The 27,624-nt window shown below is 58.3% G+C and overlaps 2 protein-coding genes and 1 non-coding gene across 3 annotated transcripts; 1 reads left to right on the forward strand and 2 right to left on the reverse strand.

Annotated features, from left to right (window-relative positions):
- Nucleotides 1-3,801: 3,801 nt before the first annotated feature.
- Nucleotides 3,802-3,874, forward strand: TRNAR-ACG (transfer RNA arginine (anticodon ACG)). The gene has a single exon. It is a non-coding gene; the product is annotated as a tRNA-Arg (tRNA).
- A 951-nt stretch (nt 3,875-4,825) lies between these two features.
- Nucleotides 4,826-13,350, reverse strand: HAUS4 (HAUS augmin like complex subunit 4). The gene is made up of 10 exons (XM_078601721.1): nt 13,311-13,350; nt 12,016-12,258; nt 10,251-10,507; nt 9,832-9,963; nt 8,871-9,008; nt 8,046-8,148; nt 7,296-7,444; nt 6,798-6,928; nt 6,249-6,317; nt 4,826-5,680 (listed from the first exon to the last, which is right to left on the reverse strand). Exons 1-10 carry the CDS (start codon nt 13,348-13,350, stop codon nt 5,497-5,499), a joined length of 1,446 nt encoding a protein of 481 aa, XP_078457847.1. The 3' UTR covers nt 4,826-5,496.
- Nucleotides 13,351-14,188: 838 nt separating this feature from the next.
- LOC144723225 (uncharacterized) lies at nt 14,189-26,117 on the reverse strand. Its single transcript, XM_078601781.1, has 8 exons — nt 24,162-26,117; nt 23,345-23,446; nt 21,692-21,759; nt 20,088-20,150; nt 18,273-18,403; nt 17,110-17,161; nt 16,244-16,312; nt 14,189-15,335 (listed from the first exon to the last, which is right to left on the reverse strand). Exons 1-8 carry the CDS (start codon nt 25,345-25,347, stop codon nt 15,210-15,212), a joined length of 1,797 nt encoding a protein of 598 aa, XP_078457907.1. The 5' UTR covers nt 25,348-26,117; the 3' UTR covers nt 14,189-15,209.
- Between the last annotated feature and the right edge of the window lie 1,507 nt (nt 26,118-27,624).

Below are 27,624 nucleotides of genomic sequence, written 5' to 3' on the forward strand. Positions count from 1 at the left end.
GATGGCCTCCATATGCTATTAACATCCGGAAGGGTTCCATCTCCTGCAAACTAACCGATCTCATCGCTCCGCCTCCACCATGCCGGTCCTCTCCGCCGCGTTCCCTCTGGCTGCTATTCCGTCACCGGTCTCTTCCGCAGGTCATCAACAAGCGACATGACAGCATTGCGAGACCCACAGCGACGGGACTCCAACCCCTCGACCAACCTCTCGCTCCCTACCCTGCAGGTCCCCATGAGTGGGATCTTCCACCACGTGGGAGTCCACTGACAAACCGCGTCCCGAGCAAGGAGAGCGGATCACTGCAGACGACACTGCAGTGCATGTCCATCGTTTAGAGAGGCCATCAATGGTGCAGTCTCGAGCAAGGGAGAGATGGACGACTGCAGGGAAAACACCACGACATGTGGGAGGGGTCCCCCAATACTGGCTCCCCCCCCCCCCACCTGCAGACAGACCGACTGCTGTTCAACTTCACCACAACATTCACACTCGAGCCCCAGTTGAAAGCCGACCTCCACATAAACTGGGAGCACAGCAGGTAACCCCGTGCCCCAGCAGGTAACCCCGTGCCCCAGCAGGTAACCCCGTGCCCCAGCAGGTAACCCCGTGCCCCAGCAGGTAACCCCGTGCCCCAGCAGGTAACCCCGTGCCTCAGCAGGTAACCCCGTGCCCCAGCAGGTAACCCCGTGCCTCAGCAGGTAACCCCGTGCCCCAGCAGGTAACCCCGTGCCCCAGCAGGTAACCCCGTGCCCCAGCAGGTAACCCCGTGCCCCAGCAGGTAACCCCGTGCCCCAGCAGGTAACCCCGTGCCCCAGCAGGTAACCCCGTGCCCCAGCAGGTAACCCCGTGCCCCAGCAGGTAACCCCGTGTCCCAGCAGGTAACCCCGTGCCCCAGCAGGTAACCCCGTGCCCCAGCAGGTAACCCCGTGCCCCAGCAGGTAACCCCGTGTCCCAGCAGGTAACCCCGTGTCCCAGCAGGTAACCCCGTGCCCCAGCAGGTAACCCCGTGCCCCAGCAGGTAACCCCGTGTCCCAGCAGGTAACCCCGTGTCCCAGCAGGTAACCCCGTGTCCCAGCAGGTAACCCCGTGTCCCAGCAGGTAACCCCGTGCCCCAGCAGGTAACCCCGTGTCCCAGCAGGTAACCCCGTGCCCCAGCAGGTAACCCCGTGCCTCAGCAGGTAACCCCGTGCCCCAGCAGGTAACCCCGTGCCCCAGCAGGTAACCCCGTGCCCCAGCAGGTAACCCCGTGTCCCAGCAGGTAACCCCGTGCCCCAGCAGGTAACCCCGTGTCCCTAGCAGGTAACCCCGTGTCCCAGCAGGTAACCCCGTGCCCCAGCAGGTAACCCCGTGCCCCAGCAGGTAACCCCGTGCCCCAGCAGGTAACCCCGTGCCCCCAGCTGACCTGTCGTCGTTGTCGTCGTCTCCCCGTCCGCGTCTTGGCTCTGGCCCCAGTGGGTCGCACTCAGCGGAGCCCCGCGGCTCCTCCTCCGCCTCCTCCCTGCATCAACAACCCTCCTCCTCCCTCATCATCCTCCCCCCCTCCTCCTCCTCCCTCATCCTCCGCCTCCCCTCATCATCATCATTCTCCCTCCTCTTCTTCACACCCCCCCAACTTCCTCTTCTTCACACCCTCCTCCCTCCGTCTCCTCATTCACAGCCATCGTCCTCCTTCCGCTCCACATCACTTTTCTCTCTCGTTGCTTTCTAATTCCCACATCTTCGTCGCCATCCTCCTCCCCCATCCTCTCTCGAGTCTCGTCTCTCTCCTCCTCCTCGCCACCACCATCACCCACCGCCCCTCCTCACCCCCGCACCTGGCCATAGGTGGAGGGCAAACCGAGCGGGTTACGGGGGGGGAGGCGACCCCCACTCGTCCCGCCGTCACGAACTTGCCACTGGACGAGTGTTAACCCAGCCCGCCGGGGGGGGGGGGGTGACGATGCAATCCTAATGCGTGATGGGGTAATTGGCGAACAAGTAATTGATTAATTATGTAATCAGTCGTCCATAAATTACATTTGTGACGATGTGTGACAAGGGGGGGGGGGGGGGGGGGTTGAGAAATGTGACGTCACATCAAAATGCACAACTTTAAATAAATATAGACAACACGTTCTACTTAATTAAATAGACTTTGTAATAAATGTTTTCTCCTACAACATCAGAGTGCAGCGCCACATTAAATACGCACTACAATGGCAATAGTTCAAAGCGATTTGAAGCATGTTTTATTTTTTCAGGGGGGGGGGTCAAAAATCTTCCAAAATCGCGTGACGTCATTTATGGACGTCCCCTTAGTGATCGGGTAATTGGTGATGAGAGCATTGATGAGGTAATCAGTGGTGAGGTAACGGTGATGAGGTAATTGGTGATGAGGTAACGGGGATGAGGTAATCAGTGATGGGGCGATTGATGATGATGATGTAACGGTGATGAGGTAATCGGCGATGAAGTGATTGGCGATGAGGTAATCGACGATGAAATTATTGGTGATGAGGTCGAGGTAATCGGTTTATAACGCTGTCATTGGCGAGGGGTTACCACAGGAGGTAATGAGGCAGTTTTGTTCAATTATTGTAATTGCTAATGAGGTTATGCTGTTGTAATTAGTAATTATCGTCGTGAACATGATAATTGTTTAATCACCCCCCTCCCCCCACCCCTCTCCCCCTTCCCCCCACCCCCTCCCCCCACCCCTCTCCCCCTTCCCCCCACCCCCTCCCCCCCACCCCTCTCCCCCTTCCCCCCACCCCCTCCCCCCACCCCTCTCCCCCCACCCCCTCCCCCCACCCCTCTCCCCCTTCCCCCCACCCCCTCCCCCCACTCCTCTCCCCCTTCCCCCCACCCCCCTCCCCCCCACCCCTCTCCCCCTTCCCCCCACCCCCTCCCCCCACCCCTCTCCCCCTTCCCCCCACCCCCTCCCCCCACCCCTCTCCCCCTTCCCCCACCACCCCCTCCCCCCACCCCTCTCCCCCTTCCTCCCACCCCCTCCCCCCACTCCTCTCCCCCCACCCCCTCCCCCACCCCCTCTCCCCTCCCACCCCCTCCCCACCTCCTCTCCCCCCACTCCCTCTCCCCCACCCCTCTCCCCTCCCCACCCCCTCCCCCCACCCCTCCCCCCTCTCCCCCACCCCCTCCCCCCCACCCCTCTCCCCACTCCCCTCCCCCCTCCCCTCCCCCCACCCCTCTCCCCCTTCCCCCCACCCCCCTCCCCCCACTCCCTCTCCCCCTTCCCCCCGACCCCCTCCCCCCCACCCCTCTCCCCCTTCCCCCCACCCCCTCCCCCCCACCCCTCTCCCCTTCCCCCCACCCCCTCCCCCACCCCTCCCCTTCCCCCTCTCCCCCCCCTTCCCCCCCCACCCCCTCCCCCCACCCCTCTCCCCCTTCCCCCACCCCCGCTCCCCCCACCCCTCTCCCCCTTCCCCCCACCCCCTCCCCCCACCCGCCATGTGCCCGGATCCCGTCCGACGCCAGGGACTGGGCAGGGGTAGCGCCTGGAGAGTGCCCGGAGGGAGGGGCGACCACCACCACCACCGCCGTGCATACCAGATGCTATAGGCTGCTGCGTGGCGACAGTGCTGGCCACAGAACAATGAATTGTACTGTGCTTCTATGCTCCCCACCGTCACCAACCCCTGCAAAGCTGTGAAAGGAGGCCGTCATCCAGCAGTGGATTGACCAAGGACTGCCCAACGCGGACAATGACTTGGGGTTGTGTCCACGACCAGGGTGCACGCGTGAGTCAACGAGCAATGTGTGTGGCTTTAAGAGGCGCCCTGCACACGTTCTACAATCGTGGGGCCTGTGGCGCAATGGATAACGCGTCTGACTACGGATCAGAAGATTGTAGGTTCGACTCCTGCCAGGCTCGAATTTTTTATATTGTGTTTCATTGACTCGACGTAATGTGTTGTCTTTATTTATACGGAACATCATTTACAAACGCGTCGCATAATTCGCGTTCGCATCCAACACGTAGATTGTGTTAAAGTTTAGTTTCGCCGTTGTTAACCGAACCCAATCTGGCACGGCGTGATGTGCTGCCCCCTATGTGACGGCGTGGGGGCTGCACGCAATCATCGCTGCCCCAGCAGCTCACAGACCTTGCGCTCAAATGAGCAGAGGCGGTGCTCTTCATCCCGTTTCTAGCCGAGCCAGTGGTGGAAATTCCACGTTCCCAGGACAGCGGTGAATGTATCGATGAGGGCGGTGACATGGCCGAGCGGTAGCGCGTTCAAACATCCTGAATGCAGAAGTGCTTCGATCCGAACCAGCCCGTGTGTCGATATTCAACTTGAACGTGCTTTGTTTTCAGGGATTGTTTTTGTCATTTTCCGCCTTGCCCAAGCTAATTAGTGACTTACCTTTTTATCTATTTTGCACTCCTAGAGTTGTTTGTTTTGCTTGTTATTAAAACTTGCCGACCCATCCCCACTTGACGTTAGAAAAAGAGCTTCATAGCTCATCGGATTCCTAACCCAGTCTAAATATTCTCATTCTGTTCACCGATTATTACGGCGGCCCGCGGTTCGAAGCCAACGACCGCCCTGATTAATACTGCGGGAGTTGACGTTTGTGTTGGGGTGGCAGGAATGTATTTCTGCTGAGCTCTGGTGGCACTGCACAAGGCGAGTTCAGCGACACCACCGGCATCACCAGGCGCTCGGCGTGGCTTGTCGAGGGGTTTCCCGCCATCAGGAGACGCAATGTGGGAGCAGCTGCCACCATTGTTTTAATGGGCCGAGAAATCGATTACAATTCCTGATCGACTCATCATCGCAGCTCTACCCAAACCCCCTTTAATGAGCAGACAACAGCCCCGTTACATGCAGACATCTTTCGAATTTATTTGAGACATCTTACAGATGCACGCGGTCGTGCAATTGTTAACCTAAGAGCAACATGGAAACGTATAACAAAATAAAACAGCACAATGTATTTCTTCACTAGTGGCGTTATGTTACGGAGAAAAGACGCACACTTGGCTTACATTTGCCCAAGCCTGCTGCTGAAGCGGTGGCAGGCACTGGTCCTGGTACAACACAGTAAGTGCAAATCCCTTCCTCCATGTCTGCCTTCCAACCCCTCTTCGAGGCCTGGATCCTCGTCCCCGACAGCCTGTGGGATGCGGTGCAATTGCACTGCCTGTACACTCGCTAGCCATGCCCATCGCTCCGTGGTGAATATGCAGTGGGAGGTTAAGAACGTTTTTGAAGGGGATGACTGCGCTGCAGAGATTGATATAATGGCTGATGATGGTGAATCTGCAATGCACATTGATCATGACCGAGTATGAGGGGATTGAGCAGCTGAAGAGCGAGCAGCCTCGGTGGGTGAGGCAGTCCAAGTGGATGATCACGAAGTCTGCGTTTGGTCGCCCACGCTCCGTCGCACGGTTGAGCTCTCGGTACGAGCGGCAAGCGGCAGCACCGACTTGGTGTCGTGGGCCCCCTCTTTGCTCGCCGTGATGGCTTGGGGCCCAGGCCGCCAAGGTCACGCCGCGTTCTTCCTGAACTCCCGCAGCGCCCACTTCTTGTTGTCGATGGCATCGCGCAGCTGCGTGTACTCCTGCACGAGCCGCTCGAAATCGGGCCCCAGCGTCCCGTACGTGGCCAGCTCGCCGCTCACCCGCGCCTGCTCCTTCTTCTCCGTGGCCATGGCGGCCTTCAGCTCTCTCCTACGGCATCGGGGAACACGGCTGCAGTGCGAGCGACGTTGACGACCCGAAGCGTTTTGTCAGCGGCGCGGTCGTTCGATGCCGCGTCCCGTGACCCTGTGGCCAATTCGACGGGATTACTCCCGATCGGTTGGATCTGGGATGCCAAGCGAGGTCGAGACTGGATAGTGTTTGGATGGGCAACCACCGTGCATTTGGACCAGGATGCCGGCATACACGGTCTGCTGTTTCAGAATAACGTTGTCGCAGCGGTTTGCCGACTGTGCTACACGACGGTCAGCAGAGGGCAGTGCGGCAAAATCGATTGCATTGCCTCGCTTCTCTCATCGCACGTGTGCACGTGTGTGCACGTGACCTGCCTTTACCCCTGCACTGACCGGCGTGGTGAAGTACGGTGAAATAACTCCCGCCACCCGCACGGCGTGAGAAGCAACTCATCCAGCAGTGTATTAACAAAAGGGTTGTAAACGTCATCGTCAAACACATGGCTGGTGTTAACTGATAACGGTGCGAGGTGATTTATAATTGCATGGAAAATCCAGAAAATGTTGACGTTTGCACCACGTACTTGATGATCTTGTGGGCCTGCACCTTGTCGGGGGTGTATGTGTCACACAGAATATTCAATTCCTCGAGCCTGCGGTGCGGACAGAGCGGAACTCATGAGCATAATCCCCAACACATCCACCCGACCGTAAAAAAATGACATTTTGATAAACAATCTTTTATAAGTTTGGTTTACACGGCATTCTTACAGCGGCGCAAAGCTATCGCGAAGGCGCAGTGGTGCAATTTCCCCATTCCGATAGAAGGGGCGAGTTTGTCCATAGGACAACCACTGTTGATAGTCTGCCAGTAGAAGGCGATGTTGCTACGTTGTTGTACAAAATACGGTCGTTCTGGAAAATGGACACTGACCCCAGCACTTAATCGCCCACTTTTTTTCCCATAACATCACGGGATCTTTAACGTCCACTGTTGTAGTCGATTCATTTCGGGTAAGGCCCATTGAGCTAAGGCGATATTTTTCAATGGCAACCAGGCAGATGGCGCGTATTATTCTTGGTTAATACAGCCGCAAGGCGAGAGGGAGGCGAGTGGTTTGCGAGGCCCTCACTGCAGCTTGAGGTACATGGTCTTGTGCTTGGCCTGCAGGTAGGCCACCTTCACGGCGTCGCTCTGGGCCTGACGCGACAGGCGGTGGTCTTGCAGCATCTTCTCCAGCACCGCCTTAGAGGCCTGCAGCGTCTACAAGTACAGGTCATCAGCTCACTTGGTCAGCGCTCGCAGCACACGCACACAAGACCCTAGGCTCACTCTAATACCTCTTTTTCACTAAATAACTGAACCACGCCGGGGCTATGCCCAGCCACCCTGGCACGGCTCAGGTGGCAAAAGCCGGGCCGTGCCACTATCGCTCGCAATGAATCTGTTGAGACGCGTGTCGATACTGCGGCGTCGCGATGTTCTCAGTGCGAGTAACGTCACACGCGGTTAACACGTCACCGTGCTCTTCCCCACCCTTCGAATAGAGCGGTAAATCACCACATTTCCTCCAGAGCTTCACAAGAGTTGTCGCCCGCAAGCGTATGGAGCGAGCGCGTGGAGGAGGCACCTTGAGGTGCTTGCTGACGTGAGCATCGTGCGCGGTCCGCAGCTCGCACAGCCGAGTGGCGCCGCCTTGCACGGCCTGCTGCTCGGCGCGCACCAGCTCGTGCAAGCGGCACGCCTTGGCCAGGCGCAGTGCCTCGCTCTCCGCCTCCCCTGTGCGCAGCACACGGCAGAACCGCCAAGCAACTTGTAGGTATGTATGTTGAACTTCTTTCGCACCATACGTAGCCAACTGTGCTAATCGGAGGTGCAACTTGCGACACTGTGGCTTCGACAATCTGCTGCCAAAGGTCACGGCTGAAGCCTTCAGGGGACGTGGAGAGTCGCAAGTATTTCTGCAGAATCGGGCTGGGAAGCCAATGGCCCTGCGGCTTCATTTCACACGACGGCCCGCGGCCACTCGAGACCTGCCACTTTGAACGGCATGCAAACGAAATGTATCCATCACTGCATCTTAGCCCAACTGGTTGGATGCAAGAGGGAAAATATGTTCATAGCAGTGATGACACTAATTTGTCATTTTAGCATAATTCTCAGTCGCTTCTGCCACTCCAAGGGCCTCTTTATACACGGTTGACACGCACATTATTATTGGGGGTTTTTGTGTAAATGTGTGCCCCTGCCAAAGGTGCTAGAAAGTCCAATTGGGCCCTCGATGAGAAGGTTCCGCACCGCTGCTGTAGAGGATGCGGTTGAGTCGGGGCTTCACTGGCTGCCGTGTGAGATTGCGAAGTTTGGCTCTGCTGGACCTCACCCTGCGCCTTCTCTGGACTGAAGTAGTAGAAGAGAGACAAACACTTCTGGCTCAACTTCTCCTCCAACTCCTGGGCCAGCCTGTCCTTCATCTTATTCTGCTCCTGCAAACACGACGAGAACACAATAGTTGTAACGATCACCGTTTACAGGCATTTGCCAATCCGCTGTTGGATAAAGGTCTAACCACGCCATGTCATGCATGGCCGTTGTTTGAGCCGTATTTCACATGCTGGTCAATGCGGGTTGGTCAAGAGGGCACCTGGGATTCCCTCATATATCGCTCTCAACTGCCATTAGCTGTGGTCGGGACTGGAATCCGGGCTCCCAGATTCATGGCACGGTGTGCTAAGCACTCCGTTGCCGCACGAGAGTGGCGAGTTATTCACGCCAGACTGCGCTGTATCGTGTACACAGCTGCCTGCCTGCTGAACGTGCCAGTGCCGTTTGATTAGAAGTACGAGCCCACAGCACTGGCGACAGTGCGTGCTCAAGTGTGGTGAATGGTGGAGTGATTGCGCAGTGGTTAGCGACGTGTGCGAAGAACCTCGCGACCTGAGTTTGATTTCCCGGCTGTGGTTAACATCAGCAAGAGCGATGGCAGAACTGGTCTCTGGCCTTGCTTGCTCAGACTCGGCCCTAAATAAGTGCGGCGTCTAAACATCACCATCGGGGAGACAAAGGTGGCCGGGTGTTTCATATGGCTGCGCCACCCCAACCTGCTGCGGCAACCTTGAAAGGCGCTCGCCAACAGCACTTTCGACAACGTGAACTTTAGCCGACAAGATCGACTCATCGCCCCGGCCATCCTGCAGAGTGGCCGTACCTGAGCATTGGGCAGCAGCTGGCGGAGGTCGTCGCGGTGCAGCCTCAGCAGGGGCGGCTTGTCCTCTCTGTCAGAGTCCGTCCCGAGCAGACGGATGCTCTCCGTGACGAAGAGGCACTGCTCCAGTGTCTGGAAAAACTGCACGGCAGGAAAGCACAACGACAGGCGGATAGGGGGTCACTTCACAATTTCAGACGCAACCGACAACCGCTCAACCACGTCGCAGGATGCTTCACAACATGGAGTACACGAATAATAATAATACGAGTGCATAACGTTCGTTAAAGTCTCACTTCTCAAAGAATATTTTATATTCCTGACAATTACCGGGCAGTGTTGGCTATGCACGCCTAAAATCCAGCACTGTGGAGGCGAGGGTTGGTGGATCAGATAAATGTGGTGAAACTCTTTTCCCGTGATCATCATGGAGGTGTTATACCCTGGCTTGCCAGGAGAAGGCAGTACTGCAAGTGGACTAATCACCCCCTGTTTCCATCTGTACGGGGATGGTGTTGCCTCCATCGCACGTATTGGCGCTCCAGTTTCCTCCCACACGTATAACAAACACTCATCATTAATTGGCTGAAAACATCTTCAAATAAAAACCCAAATGCAGGATCCTCCTGAAAGAGTCCTAGGCCTCAGCATGGCACTGCTGGAATAGAAACAAATAGACCGCACAAGTAAAGCCCGAGAGTCAATCCCGTGTTGGATGAAGGCCTCCCAATGCAGTGCGCTTCGTGTGGGGTTACTTGACCACACTTCATCGCGCTGGTCATTGCGGGTTTGTGAAGGTGTGCAGCATAGACGTAGGAGCATTGAAGCACATTACAACTGATTTTGCTGCACGGCCAACGATCTGACGAGATCGTGTAAATTCTGGGTGGTTTGGTCGTAGGCGCGTGATTATTCCTGGAAACGTTCAAATTGACGGGTTCCATGGTGTGTGCGAATATATTACGCATTTGTCCTCGGAGGTGGCAACGTTGTCCCCAATCCGTATTTTGAGGTCACGCAAAATATCCTGGATCTCATCGTACAGCACCTTCCCCTTGAGCCAGGCCACCTTGTGCGAATTCATCTCCTTCTCAGCCTGGCAACACACACCAATGACACCGTCAACACCAATGACACCGTCAACAACAGTGACACCGACAAAATCAATGACACCATCAATAACACGCCTGTACTTACACCACATAACCGTGACGCCACCATCACCTCTAGCCACCAGTCACATCGAGATATCAGCGCCAACAACTCGACGTAACCACCACTCGCACACCCCAAAACCCACGCACCGCTACAGCCACACGCAACAACCCGCCACCACCGCCACCACTCACGCCGCCCTCACGCCACGGGGCAACGCGCCCGCACCTCCTGCACGCTGCGCGCGAGCGCCACGCGCCTCGCGAGGCTCCCCGCGGCCCGGGAGACGTCGAGCAGCAGCCGCGAGACGTCGGGCTCCGTGCCCGCGAGGAGGAGCCGCAGCGGCTCGAGCTCCGGGGAGTCTGCGCAAGACGCGGCGGCTCGCGGCGCCGTCCCCGTCAGCTCGGGCGCCAGACCCGGGCCACCGTCCCGGTGCCGACGGGGCAGCAGACCCGGCCACCTCGCCCTGCTGCTGCTGCAGCTGCCTGGAGCGGGCGGAGGACAACATCGGGCACAACTTTACTTGTGTTGCACTCATTGCTTGTGTTGCACCCATTTCTTGTGTTGCACCCGTTGCTTGTGTTGCACTGAACAACCGTGAGATGTGGCGGCGAGGGTTTGGGGAGGCCTTCACCAAACAGCGGATCGAGCATGGTCGGTGATGGTGGGGGTACAGCACCTTGAGCCGCTGGTCGCTCCATCGCCGCCTTGGCCGCAGGGAACGGAAGGAACGAGAGGAATGAGTGACGGGAGGAATGAGTGTAACGAGTTGAATGAGAGTAACGAGTGAAATGAGAGTGACGGGAGGAATGATTTTCGGTATCGAAACAGCGACTTGAGTTTCCCGCCGACTTCCAGTGCACCACGTGACTACGGTAGCCCGCGTGCACGAGAGGGGATTGTTGGGGGGACGAACACGTGAAACGCGATTCGTAAATGTGAGAGCGTCGATCCTGTGGAAATCATGCAGTACTGTACAACATCACATGTGCAGGTGAACGATGCATAGAGTAATAGATGAATGATGACGATTGATAATTTATTGAGTGTGACAATGACGATCGTGATGATTATTAACATGAATCGATTAAAGTCAAAATGATTAACTGCTCAAATGAGTGCAGAAATATTGGGTTGGTGCGAGTCCCCTACAAACAGCCCCGGACCAGTGATTTGACTTCCACATTCCTATGACCGGGACAGGTCGATCCGTTGGACAACCACTGTGGAATTCCCCACAAAGCAGTACTGTATCAACCTCGAGCGGCTCCAAGTCAAGCCCCCAACCAGGATCTGAACTCTCATCACGATCAGCTTTGCTCTCCCACAGCCACGCGGGCGGTGAGCCGGTGTGCGGGTCGGCGGCAATCGCGATTATGAAACAACGATGACGCTCGAGTCCACCCACCCGCCGGCTGGGATCCCGCTCGCTTCGCGTCCACGTCTTAATCCGCACGCGCGACCTGGCCGGGCTCAGCCAACGACAACCGCACAGGGCGATACCAGAATTAACACGACGATGACGACGATGTTGATGATGACGGCCACGGATGGTGTTTCAGCCCCCCCCCCCCCCCCCCGGTCACCCGCTAACAGCGGCCCCGGCTTGTCCAGCCGTGCCGGCTTTCATCGGAAGGGCAGCGCCCGCGCTCGAGCCGTCACGGCGGAATGCGCGGGCGTGTGACGAGGTCTCGTTACCGGCACCGCGCTAAATAAAGACGCGGAGACACTGACCCCTGCCACGGACTCACAGCCCCGGCTCCCACCACAACCCCCATCGTCATCAGCGGCAGACACGCTCGCTCCACTGCTGGATGAATGTCTCCTCCCCCAGCCACCCACCCCACCCCGCCCCCCGAGGGTCTCCGCATCTGCGACGGAGTGATCCACCCAGCCACCTGCACTCGATGGGCATTGATCGCTCCATCTCCTCGCCGGACGTGCCTCTTAAACGCGTTTTATTGCCCCCGACACCCCACCGTGTTTTGGCTACCTGCACTACAACCCGTCTGTCGATCCACTGCAGGGTGAGAGCAGTGGTCGGTGCGGATTGCAACGCCTGTGCTTTGCAGCGTGGCGGTCAGCCAGCCCGGGATGTTGTCCAGGCTGAGCCCTGCTGAGCCTGCGGGCTTGGCGGGCGAGATGCGGCCCCCGTCTCTCGAGACGGCTCCGGGCGGACCTCCGAGCCGCTTGGCGCGGGAGGCGCTTGGCGCAGTGGGCAGGGCGGGGAGGGCGGCTGCGTGAAGTAAGAGAGCGAGTGGAGGGGGCCGAGCGTGCGGTGAGAGGGGGGGGGTTGATTGAGTGTGTGAAGGAGGGGGGGGGGCTGAGCGTGTGAAGAGGGGGGCTTTGAGTGTTTGAAAGGGGGGGGGGGGGGCGGGGACTGAGTGCGTGGAGAGGGGGGGGTTTATGAAGAGGGGGGGCTTAGTGAATGTGCAAAGAGGGTGGGGGGCTTAGTGAGTAAAGAGGGGGAGGCTGAGTATGAAGAGGGGGGCTTAGTGAGTGTGTGAAGAGGGGGTGGGGGGGCTCAGTGAGTGCAGGGGGGGGGGGGGCTCAGTGAGTGCAGGGGGGGGGGGCTCAGTGAGTGTAGGGGGGGGGCTCAGTGAGTGCTTGAAGAGGGGAGGGGGCTGAGTGAGTGGGAGCGGAATGCAAGGAATGCGCGCGCCGGTGATGTGTATTGCCACGTGCGCTCGCAAAGCGGCACGAGGGAGACAAAGACGGAGGCGAGGACGGGTTGAAGAGGGAGGTGGTGAGGGGTATCGCTAAGCCCGTGCAAAGACAAAGATCCCCCGTATAGCCTTAACAGAGGGGTGGGCAAGTGCTGCTAGCGAACACCCATGAAGGCCGGCACTGTGGCACAGAAGGGGTGGGTAGCCAGCACCACGCCCGGTCGCCTTTGTCTCCCCAGTGTCGATGTTTACGCACCGCACCAGGTACTCATTTGAGGCCGAGTCGACCTAGAGGGTGCCCAGGACCGGTTTAGATAATCGTCACCGGTGTTGGCCGTGAGCGGGACTTGAACTCGGGTCGCCGGGTTCGTAGCGCAGAGCGCTAACCGCGACACCACCACGACAAAGCCCGTACACGCACACACGTACACGCACACACGTACACACACACACGTACACACGTACACACGCACACACGTACACACGTACACGCGTGCACGCACAAGCCTCCCCACGCACCTTCCTACGTTCCCTGCTGCAGAGCAATCCCCACCGCTTCACGGTGGGACCGATATTTTCTGACACCATCCACTCACCACACTCGGGAACCTGGGTTAATCACAGGCAGGGTTTGGTTTTCCCAGGATCGTCGTCTTGACCATTAAGCTTGTCCTGGGAAATCCGCAAGTCTTCCCGAGTCGCTAAACATTAAAAGTGCCTGTTTTCTGAGTGTAGTAATAAGAATAAGGCACCACTCAAGGAAATGAAGGCATTGCCACGTGGTTCTCCTCTCTTCCACAACGACTGGGAGACGTTCTTTCCACGATGGGTCCCCGGATTCTGTCGTCTTCTCAGAGGTGGCAACTCAAATCCCAGGACGGATGCCTCAATTCGTACACCTGGGATCTCAGCAGCTCGCTCAGTGCCCTCCGCCCTCCGAACCGCCGCCGGTCGTCCGCCTCGAGACCTCCACGCGGATGGCGCCGACGGCGGGGAGCCCTCGGCACTTTGCGAAGTCGCGGTTCCATTTGGGGAGCAAAGGTAGCGAGGGCGCGTTGGCGGTGGCGCTACGGCTCCAAACGCCGAGCGCGGCGTGTGAATGAGTGACAGGGCAGCGAGGTGTCACCGGGTCTATAAATAGCCGAGCTCCGTTGGTAACAGGGCCCGCGTGTTCCAGCGTCAGGACGGCGGCTTGTGCTGCCGCCGCGACTAGTAACGCGGCGGTGTTCCACTCGCCGAGCCGCGACTAATAACGCGGCGGAACATCCCACGGCACACGCGGCCGGTCTGCTCCTCCGGCACTCGTGGTGGACAACCGGGAACATCCCACAACGACCTCCACGTGGACGCCGAGAGACAACCGCTGAACATGTCCGCGTACACGCGCACGCAGGTGGACGCTGCCGAGCGAGCGCCCCCCCCCCCAAACCCCCCACGGTATGGAAGAAGAACCCCAGGCGCAGGGCTGAGCGGCAGCGCTGATGGATGAGACGCTTCGAGTACAAAATTCTAACGTTTATTGAAAATACAAGCATTTTTTATGTATCCTAATTATATTAATTTGATTCTCTTTAAATTAAAATACCTCCACCACCACACACCCGACTCGGTACCAACAACACCTTTAATTTAGCGCCACGACCTCGGCTGGGTGCACTATAATTTAAACAAACTGCCGCGGTGTCCACGCAAAATAAAAATATTAAAAACGATGCCCGCTAAAGTGCCTGTTCTCCAGATGCGCTCGGAGAGCGGCCCCACTTGCAGCAGGTGCAGCAGGTGCAGCAGGTGCAGCAGGTGCAGCAGGTGCAGCAGGTGCAGCAGGTGCAGCAGGTGCAGCAGGTGCAGCAGGTGCAGCAGGTGCAGCAGGTGCAGCAGGTGCAGCAGGTGAGGCACCCTGCCGTCTCACACTTCGTTCCCAGATTCACGGCAGGAAGTCAACCGCGGGACAATGAACTCGGTCAACAGCCGGAGAGAGGCTATTGGGGAGCCCCCGTCCAGAGCCCCGGCTGGCAGCATGCGGGGCGTCGTCTCTTCCCGCTTTCTCCGTTTTTGCCGGCGGTCCAGAGACCGGGGCGGTGACGGAGCCGAGCGGTAGCGCGTTCGCCGCTCGCCAGAAGAGGTTTGCACCTTCGAAGCCGGCGGCCAACCTGGGCAAATGCTGCGATGTGTCGTGGGCGTCAAGATTATTCAACAAAAGTGTGGGCCACGTGTGCTGCCGCCACGCCCCAAATGTGATCAACTACTCGCAAATTACTGAATCCCTATTCACGCACAGCAACATCGCCCCCCGCTGGCAGGCTGGCGCCCACTTGCAGGCCGGTGCTGCGTTCATCTTGTGTGCCGCACAGGGACAGCTGCCACGGGGATCCCTCGCGGTCCGACTGAAGCGCACGGGAGGCACCGGTATCAGATTAAGCGGCGATAGTGACGACGACGACGGCCACGCAGCCGACCTGCGCCGGGATCGTCGTGCGGCGGCGGCGATGACGACGGCGGCGGCGACGGCGAGACGGCGTCGTCACGGCGACGCGCTGCTGCCGCCCGCCGGCTCCCTCCGCTGCAGGTGGCAGTGGTGGCACAGCAGGCGCCCGCCGAGCGGATAGCACCGCCGCCCCTCCTCGTCGTTCAACCGCATCTTGCAGCTCTGCGGGGGCGGCAGGATGGGGAACTGGGCACCGTGGGCTAGCGGCGGTGCCCATGGCGACCGGGGCGGCGCCCACGCTCGTGGTCACGGGCGACCTTTGCCCGTTGCCGCAGCGGTGGAAGAGAACTCACTTTACCCCCCAAATGTTGTTTTCCCGTGAAATCATATTCCTGAGTATTTCCGACTGCATCGGTTCCCTTCTGAATGTTCGTTTCCCTTAATTTGTTCTAAACAGGTTACCCATGCAGTCGATATCTATGATTTCAACAAAAACCTTAAAATTAAAGCCCCCTTCAAACTCGTGAAGGAGGTTCCCAGTTTGCGGTGTCGTTTTACTTACTCAGAGCGTCTGGTCGGTCCTAACTTTATCCTCACAGATGCATTCTCTGAAGGTTTCCTGGGCAGAAATTAACCCAAATTAGTAAACCTAAACCCTAACCCTAAATAAGCCTAACATGAACTAACCCTAACTAGCTAACTAACCTTAACACGAATATACTTACCCTAAACATATCCCTAACTGTTGGGAACAAACACTCATTTACCTTGGGGAACAAACACTCATTTACCTTGGGGTACAACTGGACAGCTGCTTCTTGAGGGGATCAAATCAGCCTCGGGGAACCACGATTGGTGCACAGGGGCAGCCCCGGTGTGGTGGTGGCGGCAGTGGTGGTGGTGGCGGCGGTGGTGGTGGTGGCGGCAGTGGTGGTGGTGGCGGCAGTGGTGGTGGTGGCGGTGGTGGCGGCAGTGGTGCCGATGGTGGTGGTGGCGGCAATGTTGTCGATGGCAACGGTGGTGGTGGTTATGGCGGTGGTGGTGATGGCGGTGGTGAATGGTAATGGCGGTGGTGGTGGTGGTGATGGTGATGGCGGTGGTGAATGGTGATGGCGGTGGTTATGCATTACCTCGCAGTGGTAGCACTCCACGTGGTAGTCTCTGTCCATGGACACCACACGGATCACCTCCTCCGAACCCTGCACCACCGAGACACAACCGCAGTGTAACACAACCGCACCGAGCCACAACGTTGCCCTGACAACCATGTGGAGGTTGGCGAGTCAACCAGTGGACAGCTTCAGTGGTCTATGTGGTCCGTGGTTTCAGACTTAAGACTCACATAGAGACCCACAGCCGCACTTAGACAACCACAGACTCACATAGAAGAGACCCACAGCCGCACTTAGACAACCACAGACTCACATAGAGACCCACAGCCTCACTTAGACAACCACAGACTCACATAGAGACCCACAGCCTCACTTAGACAACCACAGACTCATATAGAGACCCACAGCCTCACTTAGACAACCACAGACTCACATAGAGACACACAGCCTCACTTAGACAACCACAGACTCATATAGAGACCCACAGCCTCACTTAGACAACCACAGACTCACATAGAGACCCACAGCCTCACTTAGACAACCACAGACTCATATAGAGACCCACAGCCTCACTTAGACAACCACAGACTCACATAGAGACCCACAGCCTCACTTAGACAACCAGAGACTCACATAGAAGAGACCCACAGCCTCACGTAGACACCCATAGCCTCACATGATAATCCATAGCTTTACTGAGACTGTGTGGTGCACGGCTTTAGATCAGTGATCGCAGTCGCACTCTGGGGTCATCCTCCACCGTCGATCGATGCAGGAGGAGACGGCCGCGAATTACTGAACCAGTTAACGTGCCCTCTGACCCGGTGAACGCGCCCTCTGACCCGGTGAACGCGCCCTCTGACCCGGTGAACGCGCCCTCTGACCTGGTTAGGGAGGATGGGGAGGCCGCAAGCCGCGCATTTCGGGGCGAACGTCCTGCACACACACGCGCACACACACGTACACACACGCGCACACACGCGACAAGCACACACGCGAAACATGCAGCAGTGTTGTTGTTACCGCGGTCGCAACTCCGACGTGAATAATCAAACACGCACGCATGCACGCACATGCGCACACACGCACTCGCGCACGCACACACACACGCGCGCACACACGCACGCACACACGTGCAGCATGTGTCTGTGGCCAGCGATTTGCGTTTTACCTGGATCTGCGCATCAGCAGGCGCCACACAGCCAGAGCCACATGCAAAGAAAACATTGTTAGCCAGTGCTCGGTTAGCCACACAGCGCCAGCCAAACCGCCCACAGTGCGAGCCAGCTAGCACACGGTGTTCAAACACCCAGTCCACGGCGTTAGAACACCCAACCCAATGTGTTAGCACACCCAGCCCATAGTGTTAGAACACCCAGCCCACGGTGTTAGAACACCCAGCCCACGGTGTTATAGCACCAAGCCCAGTGTTAGAACACCCAGCCCACGGCGTTAGAACACCCAACCCAATGTGTTAGAACACCCAGCCCATAGTGTTAGAACACCCAGCCCATAGTGTTAGAACACCCAGCCCAGGGTGTGAGAACACCCAGCCCACGGCGTTAGAACACCCAGCCCACGGAGTTACAACACTGCTACTTAGTCACATGCCACCTACTCCCAGTCTTTCAGCGACCCAGAAAATATTGGGTGAGATATTGAGCCCTGGTCGAGCATTCAGTAGATCTGGTGGTAGTCACGCAACTCCTATGGCACAGAGGCTGTCGGGCAGGGGCTCTGGCAATGCTTGCTAAGCTTTATCGGAGGCCACAGTCTTCCCGTGGGGGGTGATGCTGCAGTGTACAGTACGTAATTACACACAATTAAATCATTTGCGGAGAATTTCCCAAAACGTGACAAAGTTTAGACCGTGACGGCAGAACACAATGGCCTAAAGATTAAAAATATCGTAACATTATTTTTTTCGCTCTCGTTAACACGCCCGGCAGCATTAACCAGGGCGGCCGCCGGGCTCGAACCGCCCCGCAGAGACGACGCGAGCGACGGCACGGGCAGGGACCCCCCCCCCCCCCCCCGTGGGGCCCACCGGTGGTAGTCCTGCACGCAGTAGACCCGGTGGTCGCGGTCGACGGTGAAGGGGACCCCGTCCAGGCCCTCGTTGCAGACGACGCAGCGGAAGCACGTCGGGTGGTAGGCCTTGCCCACGGCCTGCAGGATCTGACCGCCGGCACAACCCGGCACACCACATCCAGTATATCTCTCCATCTGGCTGCCAGTCGCACGCTCATTTCTTTACAACTTCTCTTTGCGTTTAGTTTGTCGTCCTTCCCCCGTACCTCCGATGAGCACGGTTGGCTACCCGCGGTGCGACAAAAGTTCAACGTACATACCGCCTAGGACTTCAGTCTTGGGAGGACAAATATTCACACCGGGCATGATCGTGAAGAACGCCAGTTTAATGGCGGAGTTGTTTTTATTGTTCCAATTTGCTGTTGGTGTTACTTCAGCAAGAGATGAAGAATCAATTTGGAATTCCAGCAGAGCAGTGCAACCCCTTCGTATTGGAGATCAGCCGATGGAAGCGGATATCACAGAGGTACCTCCGAGAACCCTTCGCGTGAACTCAGAGATTTGTAGGTGGAACTTCCACACTCGCTCTGCATATGAGAGTACTGATATATTTAATTCTCAGTGCTGGAATTTGCCAAAATTGAACGAGAACCAATCATTGGTAACCGGGCCAAGAGAACCCGGTGGAACCAGGGGCAGTGGCTGGAACCCGAACGCAGGGTCTCAGCGTCGCCAGCTCCGCGTGCCTGACCTCTGAGTCACCCGGTCAACCTCGCGGCTTCTCATCACTCTCCAGAGAGCGTTGGCATTCGGACGCTCGCTCTCCGTGTGTTTTCTCTTCTTCCCGCTGGCGAGGCGCAGGCCGGTACAGTGCTTGTGCCGTGCCCATTGTTCGCGCCAGGCTCGGCCGCCCCACTCAGGTTCTCCACTGTATTCAGCGCAAATTCCTGAGGCTCAACGAGCCATGAAAGAGAGACCCCCTGCCGCCAACTTAAGATGCAGAAATGCGACTGGTTATCTCTGGCGGGGGCGCACGGTTACCGACCCTGCGGAGGGCAGGGTTCACGGCGGGCGTGCCCAGCGGGCCCGGGGGATGTAACGAAGAGGGGGGGGGGGTACGCATTGCGATGCCGGCGTCGCGGCCACCACCGGGGACCGAGATTCGTGGCAGGGGAAGTGGCGCCGGAGGGGCGAGGCGGCCCTCTCGGTAAACCACGCATCCCCAGGGCAGAGGCGCCCCAGTTTTTCCTAAACAAATAAAGAGCATCGGGAAATCAGAGTGATTTCCTGCTGCTCAAGGAACATTGAGGCGGAGCCCATCTCCTGTTTACAGCCTTGAGCCAGTGGTGGAAATTCCACATTTCTATGGCAGGGGCGAGTCTTTACAAAAGATGACCACAAAAGTCATACTTGTTTTATCGACCACGGGAGGATGATGGGCCGAGCCAACACCCAAACAGGATTTCAATGGCAAAATCATGATTGTTCTACTGCTAAGCCACCCATTATCCTCCTCGGGGTTGATAAAATTAGCACCACTTTTTACAGAGGTCAATAGTGGTTGTCCTGCGGATAGACTCAACCCCGTCATAGGAATGTAGTATTCCAACCACTGCCTCTGCTGGACGGTAGACAGCAGATGAGCACCAAAGGCCCGGCGGTCGCTTGAGCAGCCGGAAACCACTTTGAGACTTCTGCCCCACGACCGCGCACAAGCCGGGTGCCTCTGCGCCCGCCCGCGTCATCGACGTCGCCGTGCCGTCGCCACGCCGCCGCACCGCACGGCGCCGGCGAGCGGACGGCTCCGCGCGGAGGACAGAGCGGCCCTCACCGTCTCCATGATCAGGTGGCCGCACTCAAAGCACTTGTCCGCGTTCTGCTGGAAGCCGGAGTACTGCGCGACAAGGAGTGGGGAGGGGGGAGGAAAACACTCGCAGCGTCAGTGTCGGGCCGCGTGTCGAGCATCGCCTCTCGTGCAGGAGGAAGACCGGCAGATGCAAGGAGAGGCTCCCTCGATCCGGCTCCTGAGGACGCCGCAGCAGTGCGTGGCAAGAGCTGGACGGAAGGAATGCTCGACACGCGGCCGAAACCACGAAGATCACGCTCGGATCGCCGCGCCACGTCACAGAAGCAGACCACTTACAACATTGAGAAACATCCCACGCGAGAAAGGTCATTCTCCTCTGCTGACCCGCACACTCTGAAAATCCCTTCCGCCAGCCGCCTGTGCTATTGAATCCCTGCCTCATTTTCACAGAGACCCAGAGACTTACACGGAGAGCCATAGATTCACAAAGAGACCCATAGACTCACAAAATGCCCACAAACTCACACAGAGACCTGCATCTTTCTACAAAAGATGCTCACCGTTTCTGTACAGCACCACGTGGTCACATTTAGACGCTACGTACATCCACGTCGTATTGAAGAGGCTCGCACCCAAAGACCCACAGCCTGGCACACAGAGACCTACGACCTCCGCTCCCTACAAAACAAACAGCATCGACCACTTGCACGCGGCGTCCAGAGACGCGGTCACACACTGACATCATTTACAAAGTCCACGCTGCACCGTAACGTGCATACATACATACATAACGCGCGTTTCTAACCCGCTCCACTTAGCCGCCCCAGTCCGCCCGGCACTCACCATCGCAGTTTAGCAGTGACCGTGTGCTACCCAACACCAGCGGGTCCACGACTCCTACCCCATCGCACTCCCAAACAAACCCTGTGCCCCCACCCCCCTCTCCCGCCCGCACGGCGGTGCGCATGAGAAGCTCATTTGGCGCTTGTCTGCTTTCCAGAAACGGCAGCGGGGTAAACAGGAGCCCGGCGTGGGGAGCTGTGCGCTGCTGGCACGGTGTTTGCGCATAGCGGCGCTGGCTGTTGACAGCTGCCATCCGACACGGCCGAAGCAACGTGTTATCGTATTAATCTATTTATGCCATGTTTATATTTCTCGATAGGGCACGATAACCCAGTCTCTCACGCCGCGATCGTCGCGCCAACGCACCACGGGACTCGGAAAGACTTCTGCAAATGTTGCCGCGTAGCCGTTGTGCCGTTATGCGCTGTCCGGATTTAAAAGACGCCCCGGGAAGTGAGACGTACCCCAAAGTTCTTCTCGATGTCAATAAAGTTCAACAAATCTGGACGACGACAGCCGCCATTCTCCACTAAGTGTCTAGGTGACATCACCACAGCTCGGTGCACGTGAGGTGCGGAAGGCTCTCGCTGCTGGCAGGAGGTCGCGCGACAGACCCAGGTGCCGTGGGTCACATATTGCCGAAAGGTGCACCACCTGTGATCCCCACGTGCCAACTGGCACACGTCTGGAGACTCGCACGCGAAGAAGCAGCCCCAACCCTTGCGAGAGAAAGTGCGTCCCATAAGCGGGAGCATGCGGTGGGCACGCCCGCACGTGGCACTCACCAGATAGTCCTCTTCGCAGTAGACCCTCCCGTTGACGTTGTAGAACGCCTTCCCGCGCAGGCGTCTGCCTGCAAGTCGAACGTGACGACAACGAACGGCGTCACAAGCGAGCGCGCCCGGCCGGGTGGGTGGGTGGCGCAGCGCGGGAGCGAGCGGCAATCAGACGGGCACGAGTTGGATTCCTGGTTGAGGGTTGACTCAACCTGTCATTTATCTGGGGTCGATAAAATCAGTACCACTTTGTTGGGAAGCCAACTGTGCTTATCCTATGTACAAACTGACCCGTGCCATACGAATGTGGAATTTTCACCACTGGTTCTGCAGGGATTTAAACGGGAGATGAGCACCCAACGCCTCAATGATCGTTTGTGCGGCAGGAGACCGCTGTGACTTTGAATTTGGCAGGGGCGGAGCAATTTTAGGGTCTTTGGCTGATTGGAGTCGGTGGCACTCGACTAAACAGCCCCGGGGCACAGCGAGGGGCATGGCGGACGCGGCGTGAGTGTTGGGTGCGGAAACGTGTTTAGAGTTACCGACCCGGACCGACCAGTGTGCAGTGTATCCCCACAATCGGGTGATAAAAGAAACGCTCAACAACCCAGGGAGAACGCGAGCTGCTGCATAATCGATAACAAACAACGGGGAAGCAGCTCCCACCGCGCAGTTCGCGGCACGACCCGCAACCACCGCGGGGCGCGTCCACACTCGTCGACGTTGGCTAATCGTTGCCCTTTCCCCAAACGCAAATCCCCAAATCACTTTCTCGCGGCTCGCACCCCGCACCCCGCCACGACGCCGGTCCTTATTTGCCCCAAGGTTGCCGCTGGGCTTTTTTCCGGAGGCTCGTATTAAGTTGAGCATTTGTTAGGCATGACACCGGCTCCCCGCTGACAAGCCGGGGGCCCGGGTCTCACATTCCGCAGAGTCCCGAGTCCCCGGCGAGGCCCCCCGTGTCGCCCCCCCCCTCCCGCGGGCCCGGCACCTGCGTAGTGGTGGCGAGCGCCCTCCGCGGCGAGCCACACGGTCACACGCGCACCCCCTCACCCGCCACGATCACGTGGCCCCCCCACCGCACAAAACCTCACGTCTCACGCAGTCCCACCATCGCCTTCCTACGGCGGCGGGGGGCACGGGTTGGGACGAGCAGGGCCTCATTGTCTGCCGAGTCTGTTTGGGTCGGCGAGCCAAAATGTTTTTGCACGCCTGGCACACCGCATCCAGGGTCGTAGTTCTTGCCAGACCAACTGTTTCAAGCGTTGATGGTTTTGCGATACTGCGTTGCCAGCGTTGCAGAAGCACAAATGACCAAAAAAAACCTAAGCACATTCGTCAAAAACACTGCCGTCAAAATATATACTTAATATGGAGAAGAGCCATTGTCTGGAACGTTGCCTATTATATAAAGATCGTTGACTCCCAGGGCCGAGCGTGGGGACCACCACCCACAGAGCAGCCGTCATCTCAGCCTGGCATGGAGCTGTATTCTGGGCATGCGGGTGGTGATATCCATGTTTGTACTGTGCTTCCATGTACCCATGTATGTATGTATGTGAACTGATTTCCCACGATACGTAGCCAACCCTGCTCCCTTCCTTCACCAGCCCACTGGCAGAGTGGCGCGGTGTGGCTCCTCGCGTGCCTTGGACGACTCACCGCAGGAGCAGCACGTGAAGCAGCGCGTGTGGTAGTAGCAGCCCATGGCCTGGCAGGCCTCGCCCATCCCGTACACTCCCTCGTTGCACTTCACGCACACACCTTCACGCACACACACATACACACACATACACACACACAAACACACATACACACACACACACATACACACACACATACACACACACACAAACACACATACACACACACACACATACACACACACACATACACACACACACATACACACATACACACACACATACACACACACACACATACACACACACACACAACGAAAACAGAGGGGGGGACGTGATAACCCACGAGCAGGGTTAACTGGATGAGAACAAGTTGACAATGAATCTGCGTGCGAAGATGGAACAAGACCAACTCTCCCCGCGGGGATTGCAGAATGGGTCAGTGAGGGCTCAACGTCAGCGGGGTCTGTAACGTGTCAGCCACACGGAAAGTAATGTATGTACCCGGCACACCACATCCAGTATATCACCCCCTATGACTGCGGCTACTACTAGCCAGGTGCCACCTACTCCAGTCGACCAAAGACCTGAACAATATTCAGTGACCACATTAAGAATTTCATAGACAGAACTCAAGTGATGGAGGCCGCGGTGTTCCCTCGAAAGTCGGTGTACTTACGGTGGCGCCCACGCCCGTGCGTGCCGGGCGTGGGCGCCACCGTAAGTACACCGACTTTCGAGGGAAAATGCACATTTGAACGCGTTAGCGAATCCATGCGTATGCATGGTTTTTGTTCCTTGTGCAAATGTCCTGTACCTGTGTACTCTCCACTCACCGTAGTACTCATCGGGCTTCTTGGAGTCCAGCTCACTCTCGATCTGCTGGGCCATGGCCTCAAGTCGCTCCTCGGTGCTGCTGCTGAAGTCCTGCTTGTTTTGCACGGGGATGGTGAACTTCGCGGACCTGTGGCCGTGAGGAGGCGCCGTAGGGCCCGCTGGCTCTGTGGCCCTCTGGAGGCCCCACTTATGGGGCAGAGGTGGCGGTGCGGGGCACGCCGGTGGCTGGACCTGCTGACCATCGTTCAATCTCCTCTGGTGGCCCTCACTCATTCCCACCTGGTGGACCTCACTCAACACACCGTGGGGTCCCTCACTTAACTTTCCTCGGTGGACATCGTTCAACTTGTCCTGGTGTCCCTCACTAAATCTCACTTGGTGGACCTCCTTCAATCTACCCTGATTGACATCACTCGATCTCCCATGGTATCCCTCACTCGATCTCCCTTCCTGTCCTTCAATAAATCTCACCTGGTGGGCCTCATTCAACCTACCCTGGCTGAGCTCACTCAATGTACCTCGGTGTCCCTGGCTGGCCGCACTCAATCTCCCTCCGTGTCCCTCAATAAATCTCACATGGTGGACCTCACCCATCTGCCCCTCGCGTCCCTCACTCGACATACTTTGATGGCGCGCACTCAACCTGCCCTGGTGTCCCTCGCGCAATGAACCTTGGTGGTGGTTCTCACTCAAGACCACAGCCCCATCCACCGACGCGGTCTGGAGTCTCTCCTTGCTCCTGAAGAAACTCTCTTCAGAAGACGATGTCGCCTCGGGGTGGTGTTGCTGCTGCTGCTGCTGCTGGGCCCAGGCTGGAGGCCCCATCTCCCTGGAGGCCTCGCTCCTGCCCGGAGCCACGGGCCCTCCAGAACCGTGGACCTCCGAGCTCCAGTCGGCGGGAAGGCGACGCGGTACGGCCCCTGGCTGGGCAGCAGCTGCTGGTGATGATGGCGGTGACACCGCTGCTGCTGCTGCTGAAGAGGGCGATGATGGTGGCAACATTGATATCCCGTCGGGCTGGAGGCTCAGGCGGCCCGAGAAGCGCTGCCTGGCCTCCTCGAAGCCCGCGCTCGGCGCGTCGGCCTTGCCCACCCTGAACAGGCCGTGGCTGGACGCCTCGTACAGGTCCAGGTCCTGCAGGAAGCGGCTCGCCTCCATCTCCAGCTCGTCGCCCTGGTGATGCATGGTCGCCCGGCAGCGTCCACCTCACTGCTGGCCCACCTCCTCCTGCTCGTCTCCTGACTTCCTCCTGGTCTTCCTCCTTCTCCAATCCCCTCCTCCTCCTCGTCGTCGTCTCCCGCACCACTCCTGATTAAACCTCGTCTGGCTCCTCGCCCTCTCTCCACTTCTATCCTCTTCCTCGTCCGCTGTCTCTTCTCCCTCCTTACTCGTTGCCTTTAGTGCCAGCCCGCTGCGTCCTGCTCCTCGAATCTCCTTCCTCCTCCTCACACCTCCTCCTCCTCCTCACATCTCCTCCTCCGCCAGGGAGCCACCGCGCTCACAGTAGCGGCAGCGCTCACGCTCCTGGGAGTGGGGGGGGGCGCGTTTGTTCCGTCTGTCAGTGTCTGTGTCCGCCTGTGTCTGTCAGTGTGTCCGCCTGTGTCTGTCATTGTGTGCGTCTATCAGTCAGTGTGTCTGTCAGTGTGTTTGCCTGTGTCTGTCATTGTGTGCGTCTATCAGTGAGTGTGTCTGTCAGTGTGTTTGCCTGTCTGTCAGTCTGTGCGTCTATCAGTGAGTGTGTCTGTCAGTGTGTCCGCCTGTGTCTGTCAGTGTGTGCGTCTATCAGTGAGTGTGTCTGTCAGTGTGTGTTGCCTGTGTGTCGTCTTTGAGCGAGTCTGTGTGTGTCTGTCTGCTGTCTCGTGTCCTCCTCGTGCTATGCCGTGCGCACTGGGGGTGCGTGTGGGGTCGCTGCCTGCCCCCCTCACTCCAAACACCCTGGAGACCCCCGGAGACCCCTGAACACACCAAGCCGCCCCCTCCCCCCCCCTACAGACGAACCCCCCTGACGACCGCAGGGACCCCGACACCCCCTCGCCCCTCGGGGACACGGAGCGGACCGCAAACACCAGGGGCAGTCGCCGGTGCAGCAGTCACGGACTCACCGCGTTCCTCGACAACAGTGCGCGTGTGGCCCTGAAGGGGGGGATCGCCACAATAGACGACGTTCCGGGCAATGGCCCTTCTTCACAGCACGGCAATGTCACGGCCGGAGTCGGCTGGGGAGCTGCCCCTGGGCGAGGACGCGGGCCCCGTGGCGGAGTCCGCCGGGAGCGCCTCAGCGGCGGAGGAAGGCGCCACGAGGGGGAGGAGTCCAGCAGCAGGGCGGCCTCGCCACGAGTCGCTCACCCTCGCCACGAGTCGCTCACCCTCGCCACGAGTCGCTCACCCTCGCCACGAGTCGCTCACCCTCGCCACGAGTCGCTCACCCTCGCCACGAGTCGCTCACCCTCGCCACGAGTCGCTCACCCTCACCACGAGTCGCTCATCCTCACCACGCTCACCCTCACCACGAGCCGCCCACACTCACCGGCTCTCACGTCTGCTCGGGTTAAAGACTCGGCCACTCACTCACAAGAGGCTCGAGAGAGACGCTGCTGCTGCTGCTGCCACTGCCGCTGCTGCTGCGGTTGTGAGCGAGTGGCGCTGGTTACTGTCGTCCTTACAGACGGCTCGGCCACTCGTGCCGACGTGAACGCCTCAGCCACCCACCACCGCGACTCGCACGGACGTGAGAGAGCGACCCGCCCGCAGAGTCAGTGGCCGCGTCTCCTCCTCCTGGACCAGAACCGATCCCCGCCCGCCCGCTCGCTCGGGCACCTCTCTGGGAGCTGGGCGGGAGGGTGCGGAGTTGGTGGTGGGGGGGGAGTGGGAGGAGGGTGGGGAGGGGGGAGGGGACACTGACCCTCACTGTGACCCTCACCCTGACCCTAACACAAGGGCAGGGTTAGCACCAGGGTCGTTGTTAGACTCGGGGGCAGGCAAAGTGGTGGTGCTGCTGGTGGTGTGAGCGGTGTTTATGCCGTTTGTTCCGTCGGCTTTTTCACGACACCGTGTTCGTGACAGCAGCGTCTGCGTGCCTGTGTGGTGGTGTGGGCGTGCGAGTGGTGTGTGTCCGTGTGTCTGTGTGGTGGTGTGTATCCGCGTGTCTGTGTGGTGGTGTGAGTAACCTGCAGCGCCACACATATTACCATCATTAGGGGAAAAAACGGTGATCCAATCTCCGACCCCCAGGAACAGATTTGCAGATTTGCTGAGCATTTCTGTGAGGTCCTGGGGGAGGGGAAATCCCTCAGCCAGGAAAACATCATGGCACAAAGTGGGGATAACCCTGCTGAGGCTGCGGTGCCTCAAATATTGGAAGAGGTCACCCCATGTGAGTGGCTGGCTGAGGTGCCAGCTGTTGAGGAAGTACTGAAGGCGATTCGGAGTCTGAGACCAGGAAAGGCACCGGGCCGAGATGAT

The sequence above is a fragment of the Lampetra planeri genome, chromosome 17 (genome assembly GCF_965212315.1).
Source record: "Lampetra planeri chromosome 17, kcLamPlan1.2.h2, whole genome shotgun sequence".
Lineage (NCBI taxonomy): Eukaryota > Metazoa > Chordata > Hyperoartia > Petromyzontiformes > Petromyzontidae > Lampetra > Lampetra planeri.